This window comes from Eleginops maclovinus, chromosome 21 (genome assembly GCF_036324505.1).
Source record: "Eleginops maclovinus isolate JMC-PN-2008 ecotype Puerto Natales chromosome 21, JC_Emac_rtc_rv5, whole genome shotgun sequence".
Lineage (NCBI taxonomy): Eukaryota > Metazoa > Chordata > Actinopteri > Perciformes > Eleginopidae > Eleginops > Eleginops maclovinus.
The window spans coordinates 4995098-5007500 of NC_086369.1; the positions used below are offsets into that span (position 1 = coordinate 4995098).

Here is a 12403-nt window from a genome sequence, read left to right on the forward strand (position 1 = left end):
AATAATAATAATAATAATAATAATAATAATAATAGTATTAATAACAGTAAGAACAATAATTAAAAGAAACATTTAGAAAAATATCAGAAAAAAATAAAGAATCCATCCCTTGATAGCAAAAAAAGTAGAAAAATAATAACAAATGTAACAAAAATAACCCTGATGCACTTACATAAAGGCATGCCTTTTACTGAGTATTGCTACACTGTAGTATTGAATAAGTATAACGTATTATTCTGGCTGCAGGTGAAGATGGCTCGGTTGTCCAAAAATATTTCAAAAGCGTCTGTTTTGAAATAAAGAGCAGAGAAAACTCCTCCTGCACGACAACTCAAGTTCAAATTAAATCTGAGTGTATCCGTGGGAGGATTGACTTTTCTCACCCTTCTCACCCTCTTTTCTTTCCTTCCATCCATTTGCTGTCTTCATCTTAATTTTCCTCCCACACCTGTTCTTGTCGCTCTGACTTTTCCACGTCTCCCTCCCTCTCTTTCTCTTTGTCTCCATTTGTCATGTTACATTTCAGTTATTTCCACTGGCTTCTCTCGTCCTTCTTTGTTAGATTTCATTACTCAACTTGAATCAACATTGAACATGTATTTATAAGAGAGAACATATTCATTTGTTAAAGAAAGTAAAATGCAATAAATCAACATGATACAGTTGGAAAGACACTTGAATATAAATGTGATGTAAATCTGTTGAGAAATATAGTCTAAATAAATACATTTAATAAATAAATAAATGCAATACGCAAAAGGTTAATGATAAAAATACAAATAATAATAGAAAAGCAATTCTAATAAATAACTACTACTAATAAATAAATTACAAATACCTTTTCTTAATAACTTGTACTACTTATAGAGGCTCACTGAACTTTTCTACGTGTTATCCTTCATTATTGATCATCTTAATATTCATACTCTCTCTGTCTTGTTTTTTTTTCTTTGATATCATTTATTTTTCTATATTTTTCTCAGTTGCTTTCCAGCCTATAATATATTTTTCCTCCCTTTCCTCGTCCATTTCTTGCTTTGACTCCCTCTCTCATCATCTGTTATTAAGCAGAGCATGGACAAAGCCACGCATAGAAGGCAATGCAACTTCTCCTCTGCTCCCTTTCTCTCTATGCTTTCTTTCCTTCCTCTGCTCCTTTTCTCTCCCTCTTTTCTTCCCCTTTCTCTGTCGCCCACCTTGGCGTCCTGAGAGCCTCCAATCAATCAGCGTCTGAGAGGCTTTTATTTTTAGAGCGACTGCAGCCAAGTGGGAGGGAAATAGAGATGGAGGGAGGAAAGTAAGCATGGAGGAAGAAATGTTTTACTGCAAATGGAAAGAAGGAAACAATGATGATGAGAGAAGAGTATAAGGAGGGGGAGTTAGGGAGGAGAAGTCAGAAAATGGAGGGACAAAGGTAAAAAAAAACACTATAAATGGGATGTAGAAATGATGAAGTCTTAAATGTTTGTTAGAGAGGAGAAACCCGACTCATCACCACCATCTCTTAGTTCATTGATTTGTTTGTTTGCCAATTGTTTTTTTTGTCTGTCTTTATTTAAAAGAAGAAATGTTCTGCCCGTTCTGTGAATGTTTGACTATTATTAAAATGATTAAATATATGACCTAAAAGAAAACACGTATATCAGAATATATTTTTGACATTGGTGATGTAGGAATAAATAAAGTGCTGATAAGAAAATAAAAAAATGAGGATATCAAGGGGAGATAAACTTGAGAGTTGCCAAGGCAACATGTCGCTCTCATCGTGTTTGGCTTGTCGCACGGCAACAGTTGGCGGGAGCAACCCCTCCATCAGCATCTGGAAATAACTCCACGCTGCAAAAAATAGAGATAAAAAGCAGAGTAAGAAGAAAACAGGAAAAGATATTCAGGGAGAGAGGATGTGTGGACGTCTGTGACTCTGTGCTGTCAGCTCTGTTTCTGACTGAAATTTAAAAAGTATTCAATAGTTGAATGGACATGACCGTAATGACACACAGTGTTGCCAAAGCACCATTAAAACAGACATATATACAGTACATAGACCTGTGGGTTAAACTGTTGTGAATACATGCAAACTACAAAAAACACATACTATTGATTATTGTGGAGGAAGCATTTCTTACAACCATGATGACGTTTGAAAATAAAAAGTCCCCTACACATTCAAAAGTTCACTTTATCAAAGTACAAATGTATTAAAAGCAGTTTCAGAAATATAGTTCGTATTATTAGATCATTCTGTTCATCTGAATCTGTAAATCAAAAACAGGTAGCAGAAAATGCACCTTAAAGAAGTGAACATTGTTCCTGCTGCACTCTCAAAAAATACATGTTAATCTCAGTGATACTTTTTACCTGGTTCAATGAAGGATATATAAGTATTCACCTAAATCCATCCTTTAAAAATAAAAGCCTGTCTGAGCTGGTCATCTTTTACAGCGTACAACCTTTCTCTCACATCCCACAGAACATAATATCAACAGGTGGTAACCGTGGTGATGGGCTGGTTTCAGGTGTGATTGATGGACAGCAAGCGCCCCCTCAGAATAAAGTGTTTCTGAGGAAGGAAGTCCATTTAAGGGCGTGTTGATCCTTCATTGATCAAAACAGCGGCCCTGTTTCCATAGCGTCTAATTTCCTGCTAAAAGGAGAGAGTGGCTTTTGTTCACTTTCTCACTTTAAGTGCTGGAAGTGAGCAGCGCGTCGTCTTGGTGGCGCAGGAGCAGAGAAACTCACATTTTACACAAAGACGCAGACAGTAGCAATTTTCTGCAGAAATGTTTTACAAAAGGGCTGAAATTCACATGCTCTATATGGACAAAATAACATGGACACTTTGTTTCATTCTTCTTTTCCATATAAAAACATTTGAATGATGGATGCACAATTAGAAGTGTAGTTGTACCCTTTATAATGACACATCAGATTTTAGAGGAGCATTGACGCTTTTTAGTTTATCCTGTTATTTTACCACCACTGCAAGAAAGGATGTATGTGATATTCATTATATCCACAGCTGGTACAGTTTTTATGTATTTCTGTGTGTTTGTTTTAAAGGCAACCTTCAAAGGCTGGATGGATATCATGTATGCAGCGGTGGATTCACGAGCTGTAAGTCAAAGATTCTTTATTTGAATGTGTTGGTGTGTGTCATCATACTGTGCGTGTCTGTTATGTGATTTGTTTTTGCCTGTTTTTAATATAAATTGATCCGTTAATGAAAAGTCATAATATTAGATTAACAGACTATCATTTTGTAAAATGAGTCAATAACATTGAAGGTCAATATGATGTACAGAAGGATGTGTATTCCTTTTTTTAAATGCTCTAATTTCCTGTCAGGTGGAAGAGCAGCCCATCAAAGAGATCAATCTGTACATGTACCTTTACTTCGTCATCTTCATCATCTTTGGCTCCTTCTTCACCCTCAACCTCTTCATTGGAGTCATCATTGACAACTTCAACCAGCAGAAACGAAAGATGAGTAGCACACAGGGAAAAGAGAAATACTAACAATAACAAAGCATAATAATTAATACACAAAGACGTGTGTTTTCACACTGATGCTTTTTATATGAGCATAACAGACCTATTTCTCTTTTAATGACGCTCATAGTTTAGAATTGACTGAACTATTGTGAAAAGACCAATGGACCACATATAAATACATCTGTGCACATCAAAAATATTAACTCAACACTTTTGTTTTTGCTCCCATTTATCACGTGGTTAAATTTAAGAGCTAAGACTGCACACAAAAGACATATGTCTCTCTTACTGTGGTCACTAATTCAGGCCACTTTTTAGAGTGCCTTTTATTTTGAAGAGCCCCAAGCACACGGGCTGGATAACCGTAGAAAAACAAAGGGCTTTGCTCGCACAAATGTTAACACATTTTATTACCTAAATTTAGTTTCCGTGCGCATGTAAAATAACAGAGTCTTTGCTGTTTGTTTCTTTACTTAGGAGGACAGGACATCTTCATGACGGAGGAGCAGAAAAAATATTACAACGCCATGAAGAAACTCGGCTCCAAAAAACCTCAGAAACCCATCCCCAGACCTACGGTACCAGCACAGTTTATCGTCTAAAAAGCTCTTACTTTTATTAATAGACCTCCTGATCAGAGAAAGTTAGGAATAAAGGCTCGCCTCAGCCAATAATGCAAAATAAAAATGTATTAAACTGAAAACAAGAAGGAAAAACAGCCTACATTACAAACAAGAAACATGAACTGAAAGTTGATTCAAAGTGTTTCTGTGCAGAACTCTGTGCAGGGCTTCTTCTTCGACCTGGCGGGGAAGCAGGCCTTCGACATCATCATCATGGTGCTGATCCTCTTCAACATGATCACCATGATGGTGGAGACGGACGAGCAGTCCCCGCAAATGGAATACATCCTGAACAAAATCAACCTGGCCTTCATCATCGTCTTCACCTTCGAGTGCCTCGTCAAGATTGTGGCGCTGCGCTGCTACTTCTTCACCGTCGGCTGGAACATCTTCGACTTCGTGGTCGTTATCCTCTCCATCGTCGGTGAGAAAAACAGCGAAGAAAAACACAGTATCCAGAGGGCAAAAATCTCAGAAGATTGAGTATTATTAGCACATGCCAATATTTTCTACAAAACATGACATGAGAACAGATTTACTGTATTTTATTAATCAATGCAATAAAGGTTGATAGTGTATCCCAACATCACAAATGTCGCAGTCTGTGCTTAGACCCTCGTTTTATGCCTTGATAATTGTTCTACAGTTCACTTTTACGGTGATTATAATTAGTCATTATATTGTTATTATTATTTTTACAGCAAAAGATCAGAATACTTCCTCCACCACTGATTATATAGAGCACAGCGCGCCTGTGCGGGCGTGCGTGCATCTGTGCATGTGTGCCTCAGAATGATCTGGCAGTAAGGTGTCCATCAAAAAAAGCTGGCCTTGATGTTCCCCTGCACCAAGGTCCTGTGTGCTCATACCACACAGACACTTCAAACACACATGATACACACACCAACCTAAGCAGGTAATTTAGCTATCAGTGTTGTGACAGGCCAGTGTGTGTGTGTGTGTGTGTGTATGTGTGTAATTAAGTGTGTGTGTGGCCCGGGGGAGGTGAAGGTAACAGCAGCAATCAGACCTGCCAGAGGGCGCTCCCTGTGGACAAATCAAACGTGATTGACCTGTTAAACCAGAGTGTGTGTGTGTGTGAGTGAGGCAGGGAGGTGTCAGAAGAGGAGGGGGGTGATGTACGGCGCAATGGTGATTCCCTCTCGACTCCCCCCTGCTCATCACCAATAACTCAGCAAGGGAGACGGGGGAAAGATGGAGGCATGGGGGGGTCTGGTTTATCACGTCGGGGTAACAGGGAGGAGACGGATGAGTTACGGTGTTTGACTCGCTGTTAGTGCGCAGACACAGCTCACTTCTGCACATCCAATCACTCACGCTGTAATCATAAAGACGGAAACATCCGAACGGAGAGCTTTTAGGTGATGTAACTCACAGGAATGTCCTCAAATAAAAGAAGATAAACTAATAGTCCTCAGTCAATCGATTTAGCCCATTTAGTTCCTCCTGTGTGTCTCTGCAGATACACATTGTGCAAGAGACCCTGTAAAAGTCCTATTTAAGGACTAGTTCACTCAATTATCATTTGTATATTAATGACACTCTCCACACGCTAACACAACTGTATAATCCAAGTGGAATGCCAAACACAGGATTTTGTTATTTATTCCTTTTTCTGTTTTTCAGGTATCGTGCTTGCAGACATCATTGAGAAGTACTTTGTGTCACCCACGCTTTTCCGAGTGATCCGGTTGGCTCGTATCGGACGTATTCTGCGGCTCATCCGAGGCGCAAAGGGCATCCGGACGTTATTGTTCGCCCTCATGATGTCCCTCCCTGCGCTCTTCAACATCGGGCTCCTCCTCTTCCTTGTTATGTTCATCTACGCAATTTTTGGCATGGCGAACTTTGCCTACGTGAAGCGCCAGTCAGGCATCGATGACATGTTCAACTTCGAGACATTTGGGAACAGCATGATCTGTCTGTTCCAGATCACCACCTCCGCGGGGTGGGACGCTCTCCTCAGCCCCATCCTCAACAACTCGCCCGAGGAATGCAACGCCAGCATTCCCCACACGGGCACCACAGTAAAGGGAAACTGCGGCAACCCGTCGGTGGGCATCACCTTTTTCGTGACCTACATCATCATCTCCTTCCTCATCGTGGTGAACATGTACATCGCCATCATCCTGGAGAACTTCAGCGTGGCCACAGAGGAGAGCACGGAGCCGCTGAGTGAGGACGACTTTGAGATGTTCTACGAGGTTTGGGAGAAGTTCGATTCCGAGGCCACGCAGTTCATTGAATACGCAAAGTTGTCCGATTTTGCCGACTCGCTGTCAGAGCCTCTGCGCATCAGCAAGCCTAATAAGATCAAACTCATCTCTATGGACCTTCCCATGGTGAGCGGGGATAAGATCCACTGCCTGGACATCCTCTTTGCATTCACAAAGCGCGTCCTGGGCGAATCAGGTGAGATGGACGCCCTAAAGCAGCAGATGGAGGAGAAGTTCATGATGGCAAACCCATCAAAGATCTCCTACGAGCCGATCACAACCACTTTGAGGCGAAAACAGGAAGACGTGTCCGCCGCCGTGATCCAAAGGTGCTATCGGAGGCACCTGGTTCGGCGGCAGCTGAAGGCCGCCTCTTACTTGTACCGCCAGATCACGACACCTCGGCATGTGGGGGAGGAAGGAGAAGAAGGAAGCGAGGGGGTATTTGTGGAGGAAGCGCCTGAGAAAGAAGGGTTGATTGCCGCCATGATGAGGGAAAACTATGGCTCGAGTTTAATAGGAATGGAGCGCTCTGAGACTATTTCCGCAACCTCTTCCCCGCCATCCTACGACAGTGTGACGCGAGCCACATCGGAGATATTTCACCCGCTCGCCGCAAAGACAGATACTACTGCCGTTGACACACAGGGCAGCGAACCGAACGAACAATTACCCTCGTTGGACAGACAGCAGGACGCCGTTCCATAGCGGGAAGCGGAAGCAAAAGCAAAAAAATCCTAGGTTTGGGTTTGTTCCTTTGTTTGAATGTACCATAGCTGAGAAACGCTGAGGAAGACGGCAAAGGGAAGCTATGAGCTAGGAGGAGTTGCTTAAAGGAGCAAACACAGAGGAATATTTACTACCTTTAATGTTATTTCCTGTTCCCTGTGGGGATTCCTGGGCTCACTTTGGGAGTTTCTCAAAGGGAACTGCAAAGACTGAGAGGAAAACCCCATCTGCCTTTGTTGGAGTAAAAGACACAAGATCCCTTCGACCTCTGGGATCATTCAACTGGAGTCGAGGGTTCGGGAAAAAAATGACTGACCTTTGACCTCAGTTACAACTATATCAGATGTATCCATCATTTATTGGCCTTGGGGGGTTTGTGCCTTCCCGCAATTGATCAATATTCTCAGAGTTTGCCTGGCCATAGGAGGGCGGTGTTCCCGGTGGTGTTTCTCGAAACTTTCTGACTGACTGAGACTCGAGAGAGGAGGGAAAGCGATGAATTTTAACAAATGTTTTCGTAGTAAAAAGTATAACTTTGTTGATGTTACCAGTCTTTTAATAGCGGTACGATTATTACTATTTTTTATATTTTTTAGAGTAAGTTGACCATAAAAAGCAGTATCTCTCTTTCGATTTCAGATTGGCACTAGCCTTGAGAGAGTGGTTGAAGTACCACGCTGTAATGGACGAGAGGAGAGGGTGCGGTCAGGATACAAACTAAAAACCTGAAAAGCAACTTCATCTGTTTTTTGCACTTTAAGTTTACATGTGCTGTCACTTTACCACACCTGGGCAAAGACACATTGAAAAAGGGGCCAGGGATGTATTTATTTTTCCTCTGAAACCCTTTGAGATAACACCAAAAGAAAATGAATACAAGTGCACAATGAGATTTTCTACACACTCTTGGACTCTTGCAACATGTGTTTTGCCCTGGTGGTGAACATCTTCTTTTATGTCAGTTTTTTCGCCACTGGGTGATTTGTCCAAAAGTCCTTCTCAAACTTCACGAACAAAGTGGAACCAAAAACTCATATTCCAGCTGCATTAATACATTGCATTAAAAGAAAAGGTTAGTAGGCTTGTAGTGAAAGCTAATCCATGACGTTGGATTTGGCAAGAATAAAAGTGTCTTTAGTAAATACCATTAAACCCTAGTTTATCAATTGAAATGATTCTTATGCTCCTTTATCAAAATACAAATTTGATTAAGCTTTGCTAAAGAAAAATGCTAATTGATTTGTGACAGACGTTCATATCATAAATCCTCAGGTTGATTTCACTTCAAAGTAGGGTAAATAATGTTAAATGTAGTTAAAAGGACCAGACTGTTGGTTTGAGACAAGCTTGGCGAAGATGCAAATAATAAAAATAAGTTTAAGCCTACAACAAACCTTCAGTCTTAGCATTTTACCGACTGAACAAAGAAATATATTCATGCAAGTATATATTACTCAGTACGCGTCAGGCTTTATAATTCCACCAATAAAGTCAAAACGGCTTTTTTGACAAATCACCCACTGTCATTATCTATCCGTCTGGTTTGGATTGGGCTCGGCAAACACAAGATCTTAAACCAAAGTCTGGAGGCTAAATAAGCTTAGGATATTTGAGGTGTCGACTGGCCATGACCGGAGTGTGACAATCAACTCAGCACATCAGCATCAGGATTTGACATGTTTCATTTATGAAAAGCTTGCGCTGATCTTCATAATTTAGCTTTCATTACGTCACCAGTGTCGTGGAAAAAAAGCTGTCTTCAAAACACAAAACTATGCAGCTACTATTTGTATTCAATGTCAGAAACCAATGAGCGTCTGCAGATTGAAATCCAGACATATTATTGTTAAGGAGCAACTTTCCCATTACTTTACAAGCTCAGGCTTGCTTAGACCAAAACATTTTCAGAAAAAATATCTTAAGAATGAACAACAAATGCTCAAGAAAAACAAAGTGCCATAACTATGTTCCAAAGGCCCATTATTCCGAAAGCCCAATTCCTCAAAAAATGCCCTGTTGACAGGATGAGACCCATCTGTCGAGAGCCCAGACTCCCAAAAAATAGAGACACATTTTTTAGAAAATGCATGAAATGTTTAGAGTGAACAGGCTCTCAGAAAACCAAACCTTTTCAGACAATAGGATTTTGTGAATGGTCCATTGGAAGAGCTGGCCATCGGGAAAATACGCAGGTCCTAGTCAAACAGGGTTTGTCTGTGTTAAACCAAAATAGACCCAGGAGTCATTTAAAAATGGCCGCTGCTGAGCAAGTTTTCCAGAACACTGACGTGACGCTTGAAGCTTGAAGCTTTTATTTTTCTGTAAAATTCTACGAAGAGTTTCTTTTCAGATGTGAGGGAAGAAGTGAATACATTCGGATTCCTATTTGGAAGTTTAATTTCTTATTTAAAAAAATGTATGCATGGTTTTACAAATTACTGGGGCAGGTAAACCCAGAGAACAGTTGTCTATACAGTATAAATATTATAGCCTTTTACATGAATACAAATGATCGATATCAAAGTGATATCCCATTTTGAAAAGACACTCTTCTATTCAAATCATCTTGTAATTTATTGATTTATTTATTTAGTTTTTTCTGATTGATTGCTTTATTTCAAAGATAGTCTTTTTTATTATTTTTGCACGCTTTAGCTGCATCCAGAAAGACAGCTCTTTGTCCATTTTGCACAGAGAAACAAAAAACAAAGGGGCGCGTCTAGCAATAATGGTTTGCCGATACACTTCTAAGTGGAAAACATTTGACTTTACTGAAGTTTTCTCACTGTATGAATCTGAGGAGGAATGTTTGCCACAAAAACACGGTGCAGGTGCATACAGTGTCATGAGGCCGATGTGGAGCCGTGTTTGCGCTTGTTTTTATTAAGATGAAGTGTCAAAGTGTGTGTGTACAGTCTGCTTTGATCTCAATATTTCGAACAACCTCTCTCTCTCTGTCTCTGTTGTTGTGGTCACCCGAGGGATCTTTACTAAGCGCTTTACTAGACTTTAGAAAAGTAACAAAAACAAATCAAAAAAAATCCGTTTTACTGGCAGCGCCTGGACTCTATTTCTACTAGATTCTATTGAGAATAGACAACCATATAAACTAGGTAAATACTTAAGACACTGCTGAACTCTGCTGCGAGGCGTATTTCAGGTTGCAGTTGTGCTGAAGGGCTGTTTTCAGTAGCAATAGACCCAGAGTGTGCCTGCTACATAAGAACCCCACACCCCAAGCCATGCGTTCATTGGTTGATTGATAAAGTGCTTGATCGGCAGACTGGTTGAGGCTTTCATTTCTTAACTGAGTGATTATTTGACTGGTCGGTTGGCTGATTTCTGAAATGATTCTTATGCTTTTTAATATTGAACGAGGTTCGTCCCCCTCCATCACCGCTGTGACTCTTCCTCGTAAAGTTGTCGAACAAACAGCACAGAGAGCTGACTGGCTGATTTGGTTCTCTATTTTTTACTTTGAAAAGATCAAAAAGCTTCAGATTCGCTAAAGACTGCAGGGGAAAAAGTGCATTTTTGTGTTTAAACAGGTAACAAGAGACCCCGTTTGGGGGATTTAGGGGAATTTGTCCTGCAGTACTGTGAGGGGCCAATGGTGGAAATTGGCAGCACTATCTTTAAGGAGTACTTTACCAACAAAATGACCATTCATTTACCAGTTACTCACCTAGTTTCATCCTAATTTCTGTGGAATGGAAGTAATGTGGCCAAGTTTAGCAACTTTAAAGTTTCTTAAACACATGCATTTGAACTCAAATCTTACTGTTTCAACTTCTGCATAGACAGTCCAATGCACGGACTTGCAGTGACCTGCACAAGCAGATTATATAAGAAAAGGCCTGTTTTGGGGTAATAGTCAGCAAACAACTGGATAAATGTGCTATGGATTTGGTGTTGTTAAACCTGGATTTTCTCTATTTTCATTCTCCGTTGAGGAATGTGGGAAAAGCAATGTTTTTCAAGAGTGAATCGTAACCCGTTCAGTTGATTAATGTTGTAATTTAAAGGGTAAACTATTTCACCATGTCTCACAATACCACTTCTTAAGCAACAGCAGAGGAACAACAGGCACAACGTTTCCCTCACAGTGTAACTTCAGTGAATCTGGAGCTTTAGACTCTGGTTTGCACTGAGCACAAAAACACAGCCTTTACTGTCAGGGCAGTAAACTGGTCTGAAGCTCAGAGTTGTTCACATGAATTCCAACATCAGCTCTCGGTACATGAACTACACTCCACGACACTACTGGCGGGAAAAACCTTCAAAATAACCCCCAACATGTCTGCGCAGGAAACGAAGATCTGTCACTTTACTTCCTGTTGAGATTTTGAAAAATTAAAGCAAAAAAATCTTATTTTGGAGGAAAACTACCAACTTTGCTCTGAGCTGTGGGTCGGTCCATGTGGTGCTACCAGGGGTTAGGAAGAGTCCAAATTAAGATTAGAGGGGGGGGGGGGGGGGTGTTAAAAACACAAACTGAGAATCTCTGCTCCTTCCTGCCTTCTTTTACCCGTTTCAAAACCAAAAGCTGCTTTGTCACCTTCAAAATAAAACGACAAACATCTGCGGAATCAACACGGAGGAAATGCACAGAAAACAAGTTTCATTGTTCATTATTATTACTATTGTTACTATAAACTGTGTGATAAATGCAATACATCAGTTATGTAAACAGGCAGTGAGTGATGCTGTATCTAATTTACAGTACGAGGATAATAACGATGATGTTTTTACTGTTTTCCTCGTCATTAATTTGCTTTTTTCCAAGCATTCTCTCACTGCTTATTAACCACGTCGCCCCGTTTACACTGAGCTGGTTTCACAACGGTTGTTAAAATCTCTCCGGCTTCATATCAGTTCCTCAGAAACCCCATATCTCAAGAAAGTTGCCTTTTTCCAAAAAGGGAGGGGAGATTATGTCAAATTGTACACCTCCTGAATTGTCCTTTATTCCAGCAAAAAAATTGGGGAAATTCCTCAGAGATTTCCACAAAAAGCACGTTGAAAAAGGTTGGAGATAAGACGTTTCTAGATACAAACGGTTATTGTGGTTTTTGCTGAAAAAGCAGGTGTGCATTATATTTGCTGGATGAAAACCTTGTAAATCAAGATGTTGAACTTAAGGATAAAAAGGAAGCATTAGAGTGTTTTCACTCCATCACTGAGCACTGAGTACTTTAAAAAATACAATTTTAAAGTCTATTTCCAAAACAAGTTACTAGGTTTTCCTCCGACCTCTCGCTCTGCAACCGTTGTTAACATCATGTGAAACCTCAGTGTAAAGAGGGCGAAAGCCGTGCCTCA

At 40.4% G+C, this 12403-nt stretch overlaps 1 protein-coding gene across 1 annotated transcript in view; it reads left to right on the forward strand.

The window, feature by feature from the left end:
- The window catches only part of LOC134884035 (sodium channel protein type 4 subunit alpha B-like), a 125203-nt gene that overhangs the window by 112617 nt on the left and 183 nt on the right, over positions 1-12403 (forward strand). The window contains exons 29-33 of the mRNA XM_063912631.1: positions 3061-3114; positions 3346-3483; positions 3966-4070; positions 4269-4539; positions 5763-12403. The exon at positions 5763-12403 is cut by the window's right edge and continues 183 nt beyond it. Of these exons, the coding sequence (XP_063768701.1) occupies positions 3061-3114; positions 3346-3483; positions 3966-4070; positions 4269-4539; positions 5763-7060 (1866 nt within the window). The 3' untranslated portion in view covers positions 7061-12403. The remainder of the gene's footprint in view (positions 1-3060; positions 3115-3345; positions 3484-3965; positions 4071-4268; positions 4540-5762) is intronic.